Consider the following 14,178-nt stretch of genomic DNA (forward strand, 5'->3'; position numbering starts at 1 on the left):
AATAGTTTCATGACAGGTAACATATTTCACCAGGCGTTTGTTACACAGAAACATCTAGAAAGGCTTTGTTGGGAAAAAAAAGTTTGTTTGTTTATCTCTGTCTTTCACCATCTATCGCAGGCAAAGTTCAACCAATCAGATTCTGCACCCTTCCCATTTTTTCACTACCAGCAGAGCCAGTAGGTGAATCTGTCTCTTGCAGAAATCAGGAGAAGAGTGAAAACATCTTTTCCATGGAGCCTTCAATGTGATTCTTTGCTCTTCTATCAATGACGAAATACTGACCAGTTCTAATATAACTGATGCTACAGCAGCATCTACGCTAAGAGCCACCATTGTTGTTAACAAACAGTAGCTTTTCACTGTCACTGTAATTGGCCTGAACCACTGTGATTAGGCCGCAAGCGAATAGTTCAGAGCCCCTTGAAATGGAGTGTGGCTTGTGAGAAATGTAGCTGCCTTACAAAGGCAAAAAATATATGATCAAGACCATGTGTAAATTTAGTTTGAAGAGAAAAGTCTTGTGAATGACTTAGCTCATACATGCCACCGATAAACATACCTGTTGGTAGGAGTGATTCTTGGATGAGGCAAAACCTTTTATTGGAAACAGACTGTCTTTCTCTCCTGTGACCTAGAGATGAACCCAGCAGTGAGGCAGATGGATTCTCAGATGAGGATGAAAAGGTTTTGAATATTGCACAAGTCAGAATATTTAACACTAGTCCTTAATGTGAAGGATGGTTTTCTTAAAAGATGTGATTCCATAACAATGTGCTTTTACTTTTTTTTTTTTTTAGATTTACTAGCAGCAGTTGTAGGGACTGCAGTGGAATTCCCCTTACATACGCGATGTTGGATTGCAGAGCTGAGAGTGACGGAATAAAGCACAGCAGTCCAAAGGAGACTGAAGGACTCCGTATGAATGTTGCTCAACCAGAAGAGCAGCTGTGTCTCATTTCAGACGAAGCCTCCGCTGTACAATGTAGCCCGTGAAGGTGTCTCCCTCAGAGGACTGAGACTTTGTACAGACGGATCAACATGGTATTATGAGCTGCTGAGAAAAGGCAATGGTGCATTCAGGTGATACTCTAAAACTTAACACCAAGTCTTGGTGTTCAGTCAGAGGTAAATATATATCAAATGAACTGGTCTACTGAAAAAGCCATCATGTTAAAAAAAAAAAACTGTAAGCCAGACACACACTCCACTGTTGTTCCTTCTAACAGCCTGAACATGTTGCTCAACACAACATGTGGGCTGTTAGACTCTCAGTCTCCTCTCAGCAGCTTCAGCTGATCAGTTTGACGTGTTCTCACAGGCACATCAGTGGATTTGATAACATAGCGATACACTGAGTTAGCTTTACAATCACATACACAAATTATGATACAGACATTGAAATTATATTGACAATTGTGAAATATCAAAACTAGTAAAACTCAGGTTATCACACAGACAATCTACCTCAGAGGTTTATCCCTTAGGCGTTTGTTGGTAAGCACATTTTCCTGGATTCCGAATGTGGAAAATGTTGATTTTATGAGTTGATACATGAGTGTACATGATGGATTTGGGGTACAAATCTGAGGGCTGCAAAAAGTCAAAATATTTCCCAACATTTAGAAGAATGTTTGGAATTGGGCAGCTGTGTCAACCTGTTCTGACACGTCTGGGCTTGAGAAGTGGACTTTCTGAAACAGGATGCAGCTAGAGACTTAAGATAGTGGAAAAGAGTGGTGGAAAGTAACCAGGTACATTAACTTAGGTACATAGGTACAATGTGTGTGTGTGTGTGTGTGTGTGTGTGTGTGTGTGTGTGTGTGTGTATACAGTGCATCCGGAAAGTATTCACACCCCTTCACTTTCCCCAGATTTTGTTATGTTACAGCCTTATTCCAAAATGGATTAAATTCTTTTTTTTTCTCATCAATCTACACACAATACCCCACAATGAGAAAGCGAAAAAGGTTTTTTAGAAATTCTTGCAAATTTATTAAAAATAAAAAACTGAAATATCGCATGTACATAAGTATTCACACCCTTTGCTATGACACTCAAAAGTGAGCTTAGGTGCATCCTGTTTCCACTGATCATCCTTGAGATGTTTTCTACAACTTGATTGGAGTCTACCTGGAGTAAATTCAATTGATTGGACATGATTTGGAAAGGCACACACCTGTCTATATAAGGTCCCACTGTAGACAGTGCATGTCAGAGCAGAAACCAAGCCATGAAGTCAAAGGAATTGTCTATAGACCTCTGAGACAGGATTGTATCGAGGCACAGACCTGGAGAAGGGTACAAAAAAATTTCTGCAGCATTGAAGGTCCCGAAGAGCACAGTGGTCTCCATCATTCGTAAATGAAAGAAGTTTGGAACCACCTGGACTCTTCCTACAGCTGGCCGTCCAGCTAAACTGAGCAATCAGGGGAGAAGGGCCTTGTTCAGGGAGGTGACAAAGAACCCAATGGTCACTCTGACAGAGCTCCAGCGTTCCTCTGTGGAGATGGGAGAACCTTCCAGAAGGACAACCTTCTCTGCAGCACTCCACCAATCAAGCCTTTGTGGTAGAGTGGCCAGACGGAAGCTTCTACTCAGTAAAAGGCACATGACAGCCTGCTTGGAGTTTGCCAGAAGGCACCTAAAGGACTCTCAGACCATGAGAAACAAGATTCTCTGGTCTGATGAAACCAAGATTGAACTCTTTGGCCTGAATGCCAAGCGCCATGTCTGGAGGAAACCAGGCACATCATCACCTGGCTAATACCATCTCTACGGTGAAGCATGGTGGTGGCAGCATCATGCTGTGGGGATGTTTTTCAGCAGCAGGAACTGGGAGACTAGTCATGATCGAGGGAAAGATGAACGGAGCAAAGTACAGAGAGATCTTTGATGAAAACCTGCTCCAGAGCGCTCAGGACCTCAGACTGGGGCGAAGGTTTACCTTCCAACAGGACAACGACCCTAAGCACACAGCCAAATCAACGAAGGAGTGGCTTCAGGGCAAGTCTGTGAATGTTCTTGATTGGCCCAGTCAGAACCCAGACTTGAACCTGATTGAACATCTCTGGAAAGACCTGAAAATAGCTGTGCAGCGACGCAAAAATTTCTAAAAAACCTTTTTCGCTTTGTCATTATGGAGTATTGTGTGTAGATTGATGAGAAAAAAAAGGAATTTAATCCATTTTGGAATAAGGCTGTAACATAACAAAATGAAAAGAAGGGATGTGAATACTTTCCGGATGCACTATATATATATATATATATATGCCATTTTATACCTCTTCTTACCTGAAATTTGTAGTTTCTTTCCAGGTTAAGATTATACAAAAAATAAAAAGTTTATAAAATACAGTACAATCCCTCTGAACCTTTCAAATGGTTCCATTTAAACCATTGGATTGAACTGTCTATGAAAACAGTTTGTAAAGTTAAAACTAGTCCCACATCAACCAACTACAACAGTAAAACAATATTTACCATACACATTAATGCATTACGAATAATCTAATAGTATAATATCTTATAACAAAACTATAAGAAGTACTTTTATTTTAATACTATTGGCTACATGCTAAATATAATTTTACACTGTCACTTAAGTAGGAAAAGACAGGCTTTTACTTCTAATGGAAATGGGACATCATACCTGTGAAGAAAGGGCAACCCTTTCTCCCAACCAAACTGCAGCTGTTCTATTTTGGTACAATGTTAATCCAAAGCAGCGATGGTTATTGCCCAAAGAGCTACAGTCAGTGTTAGTGTAACTCAGCACTGTCAACAAGTTCAAATTCAACACTTGATTGCAATGAGACCAAAGTATGACGGTCAGATTTTTTGACTGAACTGCAACAACTTACACCATTGGTCAGCTGAATGCTGTGTGACTGAGTGATAAGGTTACAGCATTGGTTGGCCAGCCAAGTGTTGGAGTTTCCCCATCAGTTGTTGGTCTTTTAAAATAATTCAACGCGAACAGGGCAGTGTTGCTAACTTGGTGCCTTTGTCGCTATGTTAACCCACTTTTTTCAGTCCCCTTTAGCAACTTATTTTTAAAAAAAAACCTATCAACAAATCTGGCGACCTTTTGGACAAACCCTAGCTACGTTTGATAGAACACATGACCTGCATTAAGATAGCTGCAATGACAGCACAAGCTTTGTCTTTAACTGATGTGTTGAGATTTGATTTTGTCAGATGTCATGGTTATAAAACATGTCAATGAGAACATGTCAATTGTGAATTCAGCTGACTCAAAATATTGTATATGCGAGCACAGAGAGGAGAGGACAGATATGGAGATGAAACAAGCTGACATTTGATTGAAACCAGCTGATGCTAGACTGACACCAGCTGACACTAGAGTGAAACCAACTGATACCGAAACCAGCTGACACTAGAGTGAAACCAACTGATACTTGACTGAAACAAGCTGATACTAAACTGGAACCAGCTGATACTAGACTGAAACCAGCTGATACTAGACTGACACCAACTGATACTAGACTGACACCAACTGATACTAGACTGAAACCAGCTGATACTAGACTGACACCAACTGATACTAGGCCTGAGACACAGTTCAGCCATGTACTAGATTTTGGTCTAGCCCTGTTGTTTTGGGAGCTCTACTGCCACTCCACTTAAGTCACATACGGAAATCTTAATTGATTTTCTTTCAGGAGAATTTCCTCATGGGTGTGGTCTATATTTTCCCTTTAGTGTGAGTAAGACTGCCCTACTTATTTTTTTTATTATAAACATTAAGTATTGTAGGTTGTCTTAAATGTGCAAATATGCAAAATAAGGCCATTACTAATGCAACATTGTGATCAGTGGGCTGCTTAATATTCAAACAGGGGTGTGTCCTATTTCTTTAAATGTTAAACAGTGGCGTTTTTTTTGTGTGTGACAAGACATGTGGTCTAATTTTGCTTTTTAACTTATGCAAATAAACCTGTTACCATTTGGGACATGCAAAGTATATGCAAATACTGTAATCCTATGCAAATGATATGAGGGTGTGGCCCATTTTGTTATGCAAATGAGGGGATGGTGAGAGACTCAATTAAAGGAGATAGACTGTTGATATTTGAACTCAACAGCAAAACAAGTATGCCACTCCCTTCCGTTCTCCTTCAGAAGCTCCGCCCCCAAATTCATGGATACTCATCGCCAAGGCAACGACACAACGTGACTTATAATATGAAACGTCATCAAACAAACTACATGCACACAAAAACAGCATCGTAAACACAATTGAGTAAAAACTACAGAGAAAGTTAGCTGTTTAGATTGTTTTCAGACAACCGTTGGTTTGTAGCTAAAAATAAGGAAATAACATTATTGCATCGCATTTTGAATTACACATGAATCCAAATAATCCACTGTGCTGGCAAACTTGTGTTTTTAGGTCTTTCTTTGTTATAAACCCCTTTTGCACGTTGTACAGGCAAATATGATACAGAGCAGACAACAAGACAGCACAGTTTCTGCTGCTAAGCTAACATGCAGAGAGGATGTGACAGTTTCCCAGGTCCAGCTCGCCAGCTGCAAACAGCGATACTCACAACTCTCCTGCTACTTCAGCTAACATCACACCAACAGCAGATCTTGGTAAACTAGAGCAGTAAGCTGAATGTCTGTGGGCAAGTATCAGACACACAAATGTAACACCTGCTTTCTAACTAACCAGTTGAGGTTAGCTATCACAAACATGAGCAAAAGGGACAAAATAGTTTTTTGAACCTCATGGACTTAATGAAACACAAGATTTGAGTTTCTTTCTGTGAAAACATTCACTTATTTCCCCCTCCACAGGTAATCTGGTTCCTTAGGGAAAGACGAGCCACTGGGTCCCCTGACATTCACTCTCAAGATATCTTTATATCTATATCTATCTATATTTTATGAGGAAGTATTAAGGCCACATTAAGGAAAAAAAAAAAATCTGCAAGAAGTGATGAATATATCAATATATGTATATATATATACCGTATATACATATATTTTGTATGTATATATACACAAAACGTAAAATTTTGATAGAAAAAACATAATTTTGAGGAATAATCAAATCAGCTGCTGTTTGTCTGTCTGACAATAGAATAGATTCAGTTTCTTTTCAGTGTCCTGATGCTGATGCTGATGCTGACGATGACGATGACGATGACGATGACGATGACGATGATGATGATGATGATGATGAGCCAAAAGATGAAGTATCTCCTTATTAGTGAAACCTCTGCTAAAGTTGAACTAAAGTAGAATGCTCAATGTTCCTAATTTTAAAGCTTCTTATATTTCCCCTCTAAAACAACATGGAACCTAAAATGACAACTTTATTCTGAAAATATTATGACTTTTTTCTTGTAATATTATGACTATTCTCAAAATTTCAGATTTTTTTTCCTCGATGTGGCCCTAATACTCTGTCCTAATCTTTCTAAAGAAATGTACCCTTTGCAAAAAATATGTTAAACCTTAAAAAATGACTGAATGAAGATGATAATTAGTCATGTGACCCATGTGCATTCATCACACCTGTGAACGCTCCAGTGATTATACTTAGTGAACCTGAAGAAGCTACAACCGAAACACATTGTTCACTCTTAATAAAACTCACCGAAGTCATTTCAGATTCACATTTTCACTAACGATGTTCCTGAATGCTGCACAGGCAGTTCTGTTCATTGTTAGAAGACAACCATGTTTGGATTAATTAATCTACGTCATCTTTAATATGGGACAAGGGGCGTGGCATACTTTTCATTAAATATTCAGTTCCCTCATTTTCCTGAAATATGTAAATTAGGCAGGGGTCTGGATTCATTATTGCTGCCCATACACCGTGTTGTTAGAGTTCTCTGTTTCATTTTCCCTGTGTTGCATCATCAGCAGCTCATTGTGACTTTTCCCTCTCCTTGTATATTCCCAGAAGCCAGAGGAGCGTGTTTACGACCAACTGTGGTCAACAGTGTAGCTGACAACAAAAGTTTTGTCTGTATAAAAACACAAAATGAAAATCAGTTTAACTGACTGACACAAACATCCAGGTGTGTTTTGGTGAAAATCTTTGTTTCATACGGTGTGTGTCACTGTCTGGTTTTATGTAAGCAGTTATATTCATGTCTGAAAATCCAGATTTTATTATGATATAATACTGATAATAATATTAATAGACAGCAATTTTCAAAACAGATGTGCTTCACTACATAACACAATTGAGATAAAACAATGGTTGACTCTATATGGTGACTTTTTTTTGTTCATTCATCTATCTATTTTCTAACATTACCCTGGTATAGATCCAGTTCTTTCTTGATGTTACACTTTTATGTCTTTTTGGCTTTTATTTTGACTTTTTTTACACTGAACTTCCCCTTCCTGTCTGACGCTATTCTACTGTTTTTGCCAAATGAGAAATGGAAGAATTCATTTGCGAGGATTTGACCTTTTTTTTTTAATTAGATTTTGTTGCTTTTTGTTTGGAAACAAAAAAGAAATAGACCCTGTGATTTTGTTTCCTGTTTTTGGTTTAGAATTAAAAATCAAAGAATATCAGGTTAACAAAATAATGATAAAAGGAATAGCCAAAAACCAAAATCAATAAATAAATAAAATTTCCATTTTGTTTTTTAAACAAATAACAGATTTATTTATTTTTTTGTTTTTTTATTAAAAATGAATGGCAGATTATCTGATGATATTCAAACCCTGCTGCAATGTGACTACGTGAGACTATGTTTACAGTCAAAATGAGTGAGTTCAGAAAATCACAGTCACAGAAACTTATCTTGAATTAAATCAAATTACAAAAACACTTTTTTTCTCATCCCTTGTGGTGCAGTACTGCACCTACACACACTACCTCATTGTAGACAGGTTTTATACACACTATTTCTGTAGCTCCAGTGAAAGAGGTTACATTATCCAGAGTGACCTCAAGACTAGAAAGTCTTGAAATTACTTTGGCGATCCCCTAACTGTTCCTCTAGCACCAACAGCAGGTCAGACATTTCACTGTTTCACCGACATTTCACTCTTCAATTATTTATGGTTTAAACCTGTAAACCATCAGCCTTTGCGTTACATTTTTGTCTGTTGTTTTGTTATTGTCAGCATGTTAGCATTTAGCTGAAGGTACCGCAGTGTCAAGGCAACAGCACAGAGCACGTAGAATGATTGTAGATTTGTTAAAATGTCATTTTTCAGTACAATGGGCAAAACCAAACAAAATATTCAGATTTAAATCCCAAACCTGAACAAATGAAACCAAAATATCTCCACCACTGAAGACAAACGTCATAGATGCAGAAAACACTGGGTTAGTTTGCATGGTCGACCAAAACCAGTGGACCTGGACTTGGTCTGCATCAGGTCCTGAAGACAGAAATTCCTCCCCCCCAGACCTCTATGCAACCTGGCTGACCTGTGCAGTCACTGCTGCTGCCACAGTCTGCTTCCCCCTCCCAATAGACCTATTCCCTACAGTAAACCCACCCCCCCCCGCGCACCCCCTTCCCACACACACATGTCACATGTGGCCTCCTCCTTCCCCCTCTGCAAACCCCCCAACACATCAACCCCCTCTCCTGACAAAGCATGCTTCCCTGCCCCCCCTCCCCTGCTAACCCCCTCCAGAGCGCTCCTCTCCCCCTCCCTCTATTGTCTTCCCCTCCTCCTCCTCTCAGTACCCCTACACAACAACGCCTCCCTCATGTCACCCCGGCCACCTGGTATTGTCCTTTAATGTGGATCAGGTGATCATCGGTTAAATAAATAAGTTCACTTTGGGCGATTGATACCTTTTATTTTATTTGTACCTTTTTTATTTGAACGTATTCTTTATTTTATTGTCCTCACATATTCACAGTACTGAATCATGTGTTCTTTGTTCTATGTTGCGTTTTATGAATAAAACAAAGCAAAACAAAAAAAAAAGATAAGTGCATATCTAAATGGCTTATTAAATGAAATAAATAAATAAATTAAGAGGGAATCAGATATATTTTGATTGTGTGTGCTCACACGGGTGTCAGTCTTTCCCAATCCAGATGGAGGAGCTGTGTAGACACTATGAAGCGAAACCATTGTCATTAGTCAGCAGCAGAGGGGCTACACCCTGGTTCCTTTCTGTCATTTCATGCTTTTGTTTTGCAGTCATTTTTATTTCCTAGCAAAGGTTGTGTGTTTTAATGCAGCAGGCAGATGCCATCAGATATTTAATCCCCCAGCATCTCATTTCTGCATAATTACACAATGCATTGTTCACATTGCCTCATCATTTCCATTACGACCTACCTACTGCAAGTTATTATTGGTACCGGCAGCTGCAAACAGCCTGCAGAGCCGGAGCAGTGAGCGAGCAGCATGTGATGTGTCGGGGCAGAGCGATGTGAGGCAGCCAGGAGGAGGAGGAGGAAGAGGAGGAGGAGGAGGAAGAGGAAGGAGGAGGAGGTTTGTGAGGAGAGAGAGCAGAGAGAGTTTGAGACAGGGTTTGCTTGATGTGGCGCTGCTCAGCATACACAGCTGATATCTTCATTCATTGATTTTAAAGAACACCACCAAGTGGCACAGAGCAGAGATAACAGGACTCAAAGTTTTGCTGGGGGAGGAAATCAGGTTGAGATGAGAAGTGCAGGCTGAGCCACACATAAATATGAAGAATAACTTTTAGTACATATACTGTGCAACAAACCTAAACTATATCTTTAGACCATCCGGTATTTGATGATTAATTACCTGTAACACTGGCTGATTGTGTAAAAGTCCACTTAGTGGATTTTTCCAGAGCTTTCGACCACATCTCATCTTGAAGTTTGCTCATGAAAAAAGCTCGACTGCCAACATGTGACACAGGTATGACGTTTAGTATAATACAATGTTAACTGAGGAAGACCATGAGTTCCAAGCCCTGGAAAAAGCTAGTAAGTGGACGTGAAGTGTTTGTTTAGATCAGATATTGGACAGCATTATACTGCACTATACTATATAGTCATGTGGGTTTATATGTTGCAACTAATGCTTTATTAATGTTCACTAATTATTCACTAATTAGTTTTAAGTCATTAATAGCAAAAGTGATTAAGTTGGTAGCCTGTAGAGAAAGAACCGCTCTCATACGGATCAAACAAACAAGATGTAACATGTTAATTAATGAGCTTGAGAGGCAGTGATGGACAGATTCTGTTGCTGCCGGACACAGCCAGGCTAGCTGCTTCTAAACCTTGTTTCCTGTCTTTGTGCTAAGCTAAGCTAACTGGCTGTGTGCGTTCGTAGCTGAAAAACAAAGATTTAACATCACTGTCTTTGATTTGAACGTGATATTAATCTTCTAATCTCACTCTGCACCAGACAGCTGATACCCCTCTTTCCCAAAGCGTCAAACTACTTCTTTAACACATTTAGACCTGATGTATTATTAAAAAGAAAACTTTATTGTTACCAAACAGAAAGGGAAGACACTGAATTTTCATAAAGCATTAGTAATGGATTTATTAACTACTAATAAAGCCATTATGTACACTTTAAAACCCCTGTCTAAAGGGTCACTTGTTTGTCAGTCAGTAACTATAGGTCCATATCTGAGCTTATGTCAAACGCTTCAGAACCACACAACATTAGCCTGTAACAAAAAACAGAACACAACAATTAAAAGTTTTAGTTTTTTATTAAGATTATAAATTTTTTACAAATATTTTCTGAAACAGTTTTACCCGGAAAGCTACAATTTATTAAACACAAAAATACAAGAATAACAACAAAATATGTAGAGAATGGCTGAATACTCTCTTTATTTTGGTACACATAGTGCTCATAAAGCTAATGCATGGATTCTCAGGTTATGGCTAAATCATGAGTTTGCCTTTTTAAAACAAAAGGACTAAGATCAGTCTTTTACAAAATAAAGTGAAACTCACAAACCCAAGACATATTGGAATTATGAATCGCTGTGAAGGCTTTGAGCAACAACTGTGATTAAAGAGACGTCAAACTGCCAAAAGAACCCAGACTGTGGAGGTGTAGTGATGACCACAGGAACAGCCCCAAAACATCAGACAATTAAAAGTGTGTGATATGAGCTGGTTAGGACCCAAGTACCTCCCAGGTGAACACCTGGGAGGTACTTGGGTCTTTAACGTGTTTTTTCACGTGACAACAAACGGCTCTGAATGTGCAAGGTCCATATATAAATGGAGGTGGAGGAGGAGACAGCGGAGACATTCAGTCACTTCCTATGTACTTTCACTTCGGACAGTAGCTAGCAGTAGTGCGCATCGGATTTAAGGCAATGACAGTCCATTTCATCAGATTTGAGTCACCAAAATGTATTTTCAGACATGTAGCCTCTCTCACATTGTGACAACAGGAAAGCCTGCACGTGGTACATATGGCACAAACACTTTCCTCTCCCTGTCAAAACTATTGTCATTAAATTGCTCAATTTTAAATAGCTTTTCTTTTTCTTGCAAAAATAAAGTTGATTTCTACATGATAGGGGGGGGAGACCGGTTTCAGCTGTAAACACCTGCTTTTCTTCCAATCAGAAGAAAGTGTGGGGCGATGTCACCCAGTAAAAACACCAATGAACCACATGGTGTTGATGTTGAAGGTCAGGGTGCGTTCAGGTGTAATTCTTCACCATTTCAGCTCATGTACATTTTGAAAGTGTTTTTTGTTACAGTAGTGTGGAGGACTACAAGATACTGATGTTGGCCAATGTCAGAGGTCTATAAAATGTCCCTATCAATATTTAATAATAAAGAACATTTGTAATGTTCAAAAATGCAGAGATTAGTCATTTGCCTGATTTCAACTTTTTTTTCCAGGTCCCTCAGTTTTTAATCACTGAACGTGTTCAGAGCGGACAGTTGGATGAGATCTGATATAGGTCACAAGAAAGCTGATTTATTTTGTGTTCGGCTGCCCCCACACACGGGGCTGTGATGGTAGCAATGCTCTATTTATGGTTTTAACAAATACATATTCTGTAATACGTGAAAAAAAACTGTTGGTTTCCTCACTGTATATGTACCTTGGTCACATCTGGTGGAACCTTCCAGTAAAGTTTCTGGAAGGTTTCAGACAGCTTTCTGTCATGTCACATGAATTCTGTCAGGAAACACTGACTAACTCCTTTAAAAAGTCTCCTCAGAACATTTGCTGAAACTTCTTTGACCTTGTAACAACACGAAAAGTTCCAATGACGTGTTCGGTGGCAGAAACGTTGTGGATGTGTGAACAGTATGAGAACGTTTCTTTGTTAACATTCAGGAACATGCCTCAAAGCTCAGAACAATGTTCCTCAACAGGAACTGGCAGTAGCACACAGTTCTCCATTTGGTTTTGTTTACTAATACTTTATGGGATGAGGTTTTACAACCGGTCCCGGTCTCCCGTCAAATAGTGTTTGATTCAAAATGCCACAATCGCCCGGGTCCATGCTCCAAGACTGGCCAGGGCCTGTTTGCTACAGATCTGTTCCAAGTCCGCCTGTCTGCTCAGCAGCCCTGAAAACCCCGAGCCGAAGATGGAGATCAGGTTGGAGATATTGGAAGTGTCCGTGTAGTCCGGGTTGGAGTAGGAGCAGTCCTCGCGTTTCGCTCTTTTGCGAGCGGTTGTAAAATCACATACTTCCTCCGCGTCGGACACGCAACCGCCGAACTCAACCTTCCGTTTCTTGCCCGGCGATTGCGCGCCCTGGCCGCACTGGAGCGCGTCACAGCAGCAGTCCTGGTGGAGGTAGCCGTTCTCCACAGTGGTCACCACATGCGTGTCCAAATCCAGCACCGTGGTTTTGTTACAGTGCCTGTTGTTGTCTGCGGAGAACTGGTCAAAGTGAGACACGGGGGAAGCCTCCATGCAGCAGCTCCGGTAGTCCGACGGCTCCGTTTCTTTGCTGCCGTCCTCGAAAGGAGAGCAGCCGAGGAGAGTGCTCGCTGCCCGGACGTGCACCGCTGGCTGTGCCGCGCCTCTGTGGCACGCAGAGTCGCACAGACTCGTCTCTTCGCCGCAGCAAGCAGCCCGCGCCTGTTCCTCGTCGTCGGCGTCCTCTGCGTCCAGATCCAGCGGGTTGAGCTCCTGGATCTCGTTGCAGACTGTCCTCACCTCCTCGTACTGCTGCATCCTGTAGATCTCCGCGTATTTCTCCTTGATGTAGACCTGCCTGGCGTTCCTCAGCACATAGGAGACCAGCAGGTTCTTGTGCAGCTTGATTCCCCCTCTCTGCGTCCTGGAGTTGTGGATCTTCATTAAGGAAATTGAGATCAGGCTTTGCGCGTCCACTGCGCATTCCATGTTGGTGATCATTAATGTGTTCCCCAGGTCCACATCAGCTGCTGTCCGAGAGAGGAAGATCGCCTCTCGCTTGAATCGGTGGGAACCGTGCTGCTCGGAGAGAAAGGTTCCAGTCAGATCTGTGGAGAAACATTGGACACAATGATTCGCCTCCCTGTGAGAGCCAGCGATCATTTGCAGATGCCCTGAATCCAGAATATGTAGGATAGTGAAGACAGCGGGCCCGCCCTCTTTTGCACGAGCCAACCATCTGCCCGAGATCTGTTGAGTGACAAGCAGGCGTGCTGCAAATATTTGGTTCTGGACCAATCAGCGTTCGGCGGTTCCTCAGTTCTATTCAAATTCCACCCAGGCGATGGAACAGGAGGGTCCATGTTTCAGCTGTCCTCCACAACACTCAGTTTCCCGGGCTTACATCTTACACTTGAGACTTTTTAAAATCCAACAAATAAAGTCATTACAGTTTATTTTTCACTTTAGTTTCCCAAGTGAAAAAAAAAATTACATTTAACCTTTTCAACAACTGAAGCAACTGTGGAGTTAATTTATTCCCAAAACTGTATCATCAAGCTACAGTACATGGCAAGAAATCAACACACAGAAAAAGACATTGCAAATGTAAAAATATCTCCTGAGACAAAAGGAAGATTTGCATAAAATAATTTTCTTCTAAATTTCAGTGTTTAATACGACACATATCAAAACTGTGAACTTTGAATGGGATTTGTGTATAAGCAAAATATCCAGTAACAACAACATGATTCTCTAAAGAAAAGCTCAGCATCATCAAGTGGAGTTGTACTTTTTCAATTAAAAAAAGATATTTTGAGAATGAAATGCTACTCATATTAAGAATAGGAGACTGAAGCTGTGAGA

At 40.5% G+C, this 14,178-nt stretch overlaps 1 protein-coding gene across 1 annotated transcript; it reads right to left on the bottom strand.

Annotated features, from left to right (window-relative positions):
- Positions 1-10,656: 10,656 nt before the first annotated feature.
- Positions 10,657-13,476, bottom strand: ier5l (immediate early response 5-like). Its single transcript, XM_023397928.2, has one exon. It carries the CDS (start codon positions 13,474-13,476, stop codon positions 12,421-12,423), a length of 1,056 nt encoding a protein of 351 aa, XP_023253696.2. The 3' UTR covers positions 10,657-12,420.
- Positions 13,477-14,178: the final 702 nt, after the last annotated feature.

The sequence above is a fragment of the Seriola lalandi genome, unplaced genomic scaffold (genome assembly GCF_002814215.2).
Source record: "Seriola lalandi dorsalis isolate HSWRI2012SDOR001 ecotype SW California unplaced genomic scaffold, Sedor1 jcf7180002054939, whole genome shotgun sequence".
Classification (NCBI taxonomy): Eukaryota; Metazoa; Chordata; class Actinopteri; order Carangiformes; family Carangidae; genus Seriola; species Seriola lalandi.

Coding starts and splice junctions, on each gene's coding strand:
- ier5l (XM_023397928.2), bottom strand. CDS start 13,476: ATGATCGCTGGCTCTCACAGGGAGGCGAATCATTGTGTCCAATGTTTC.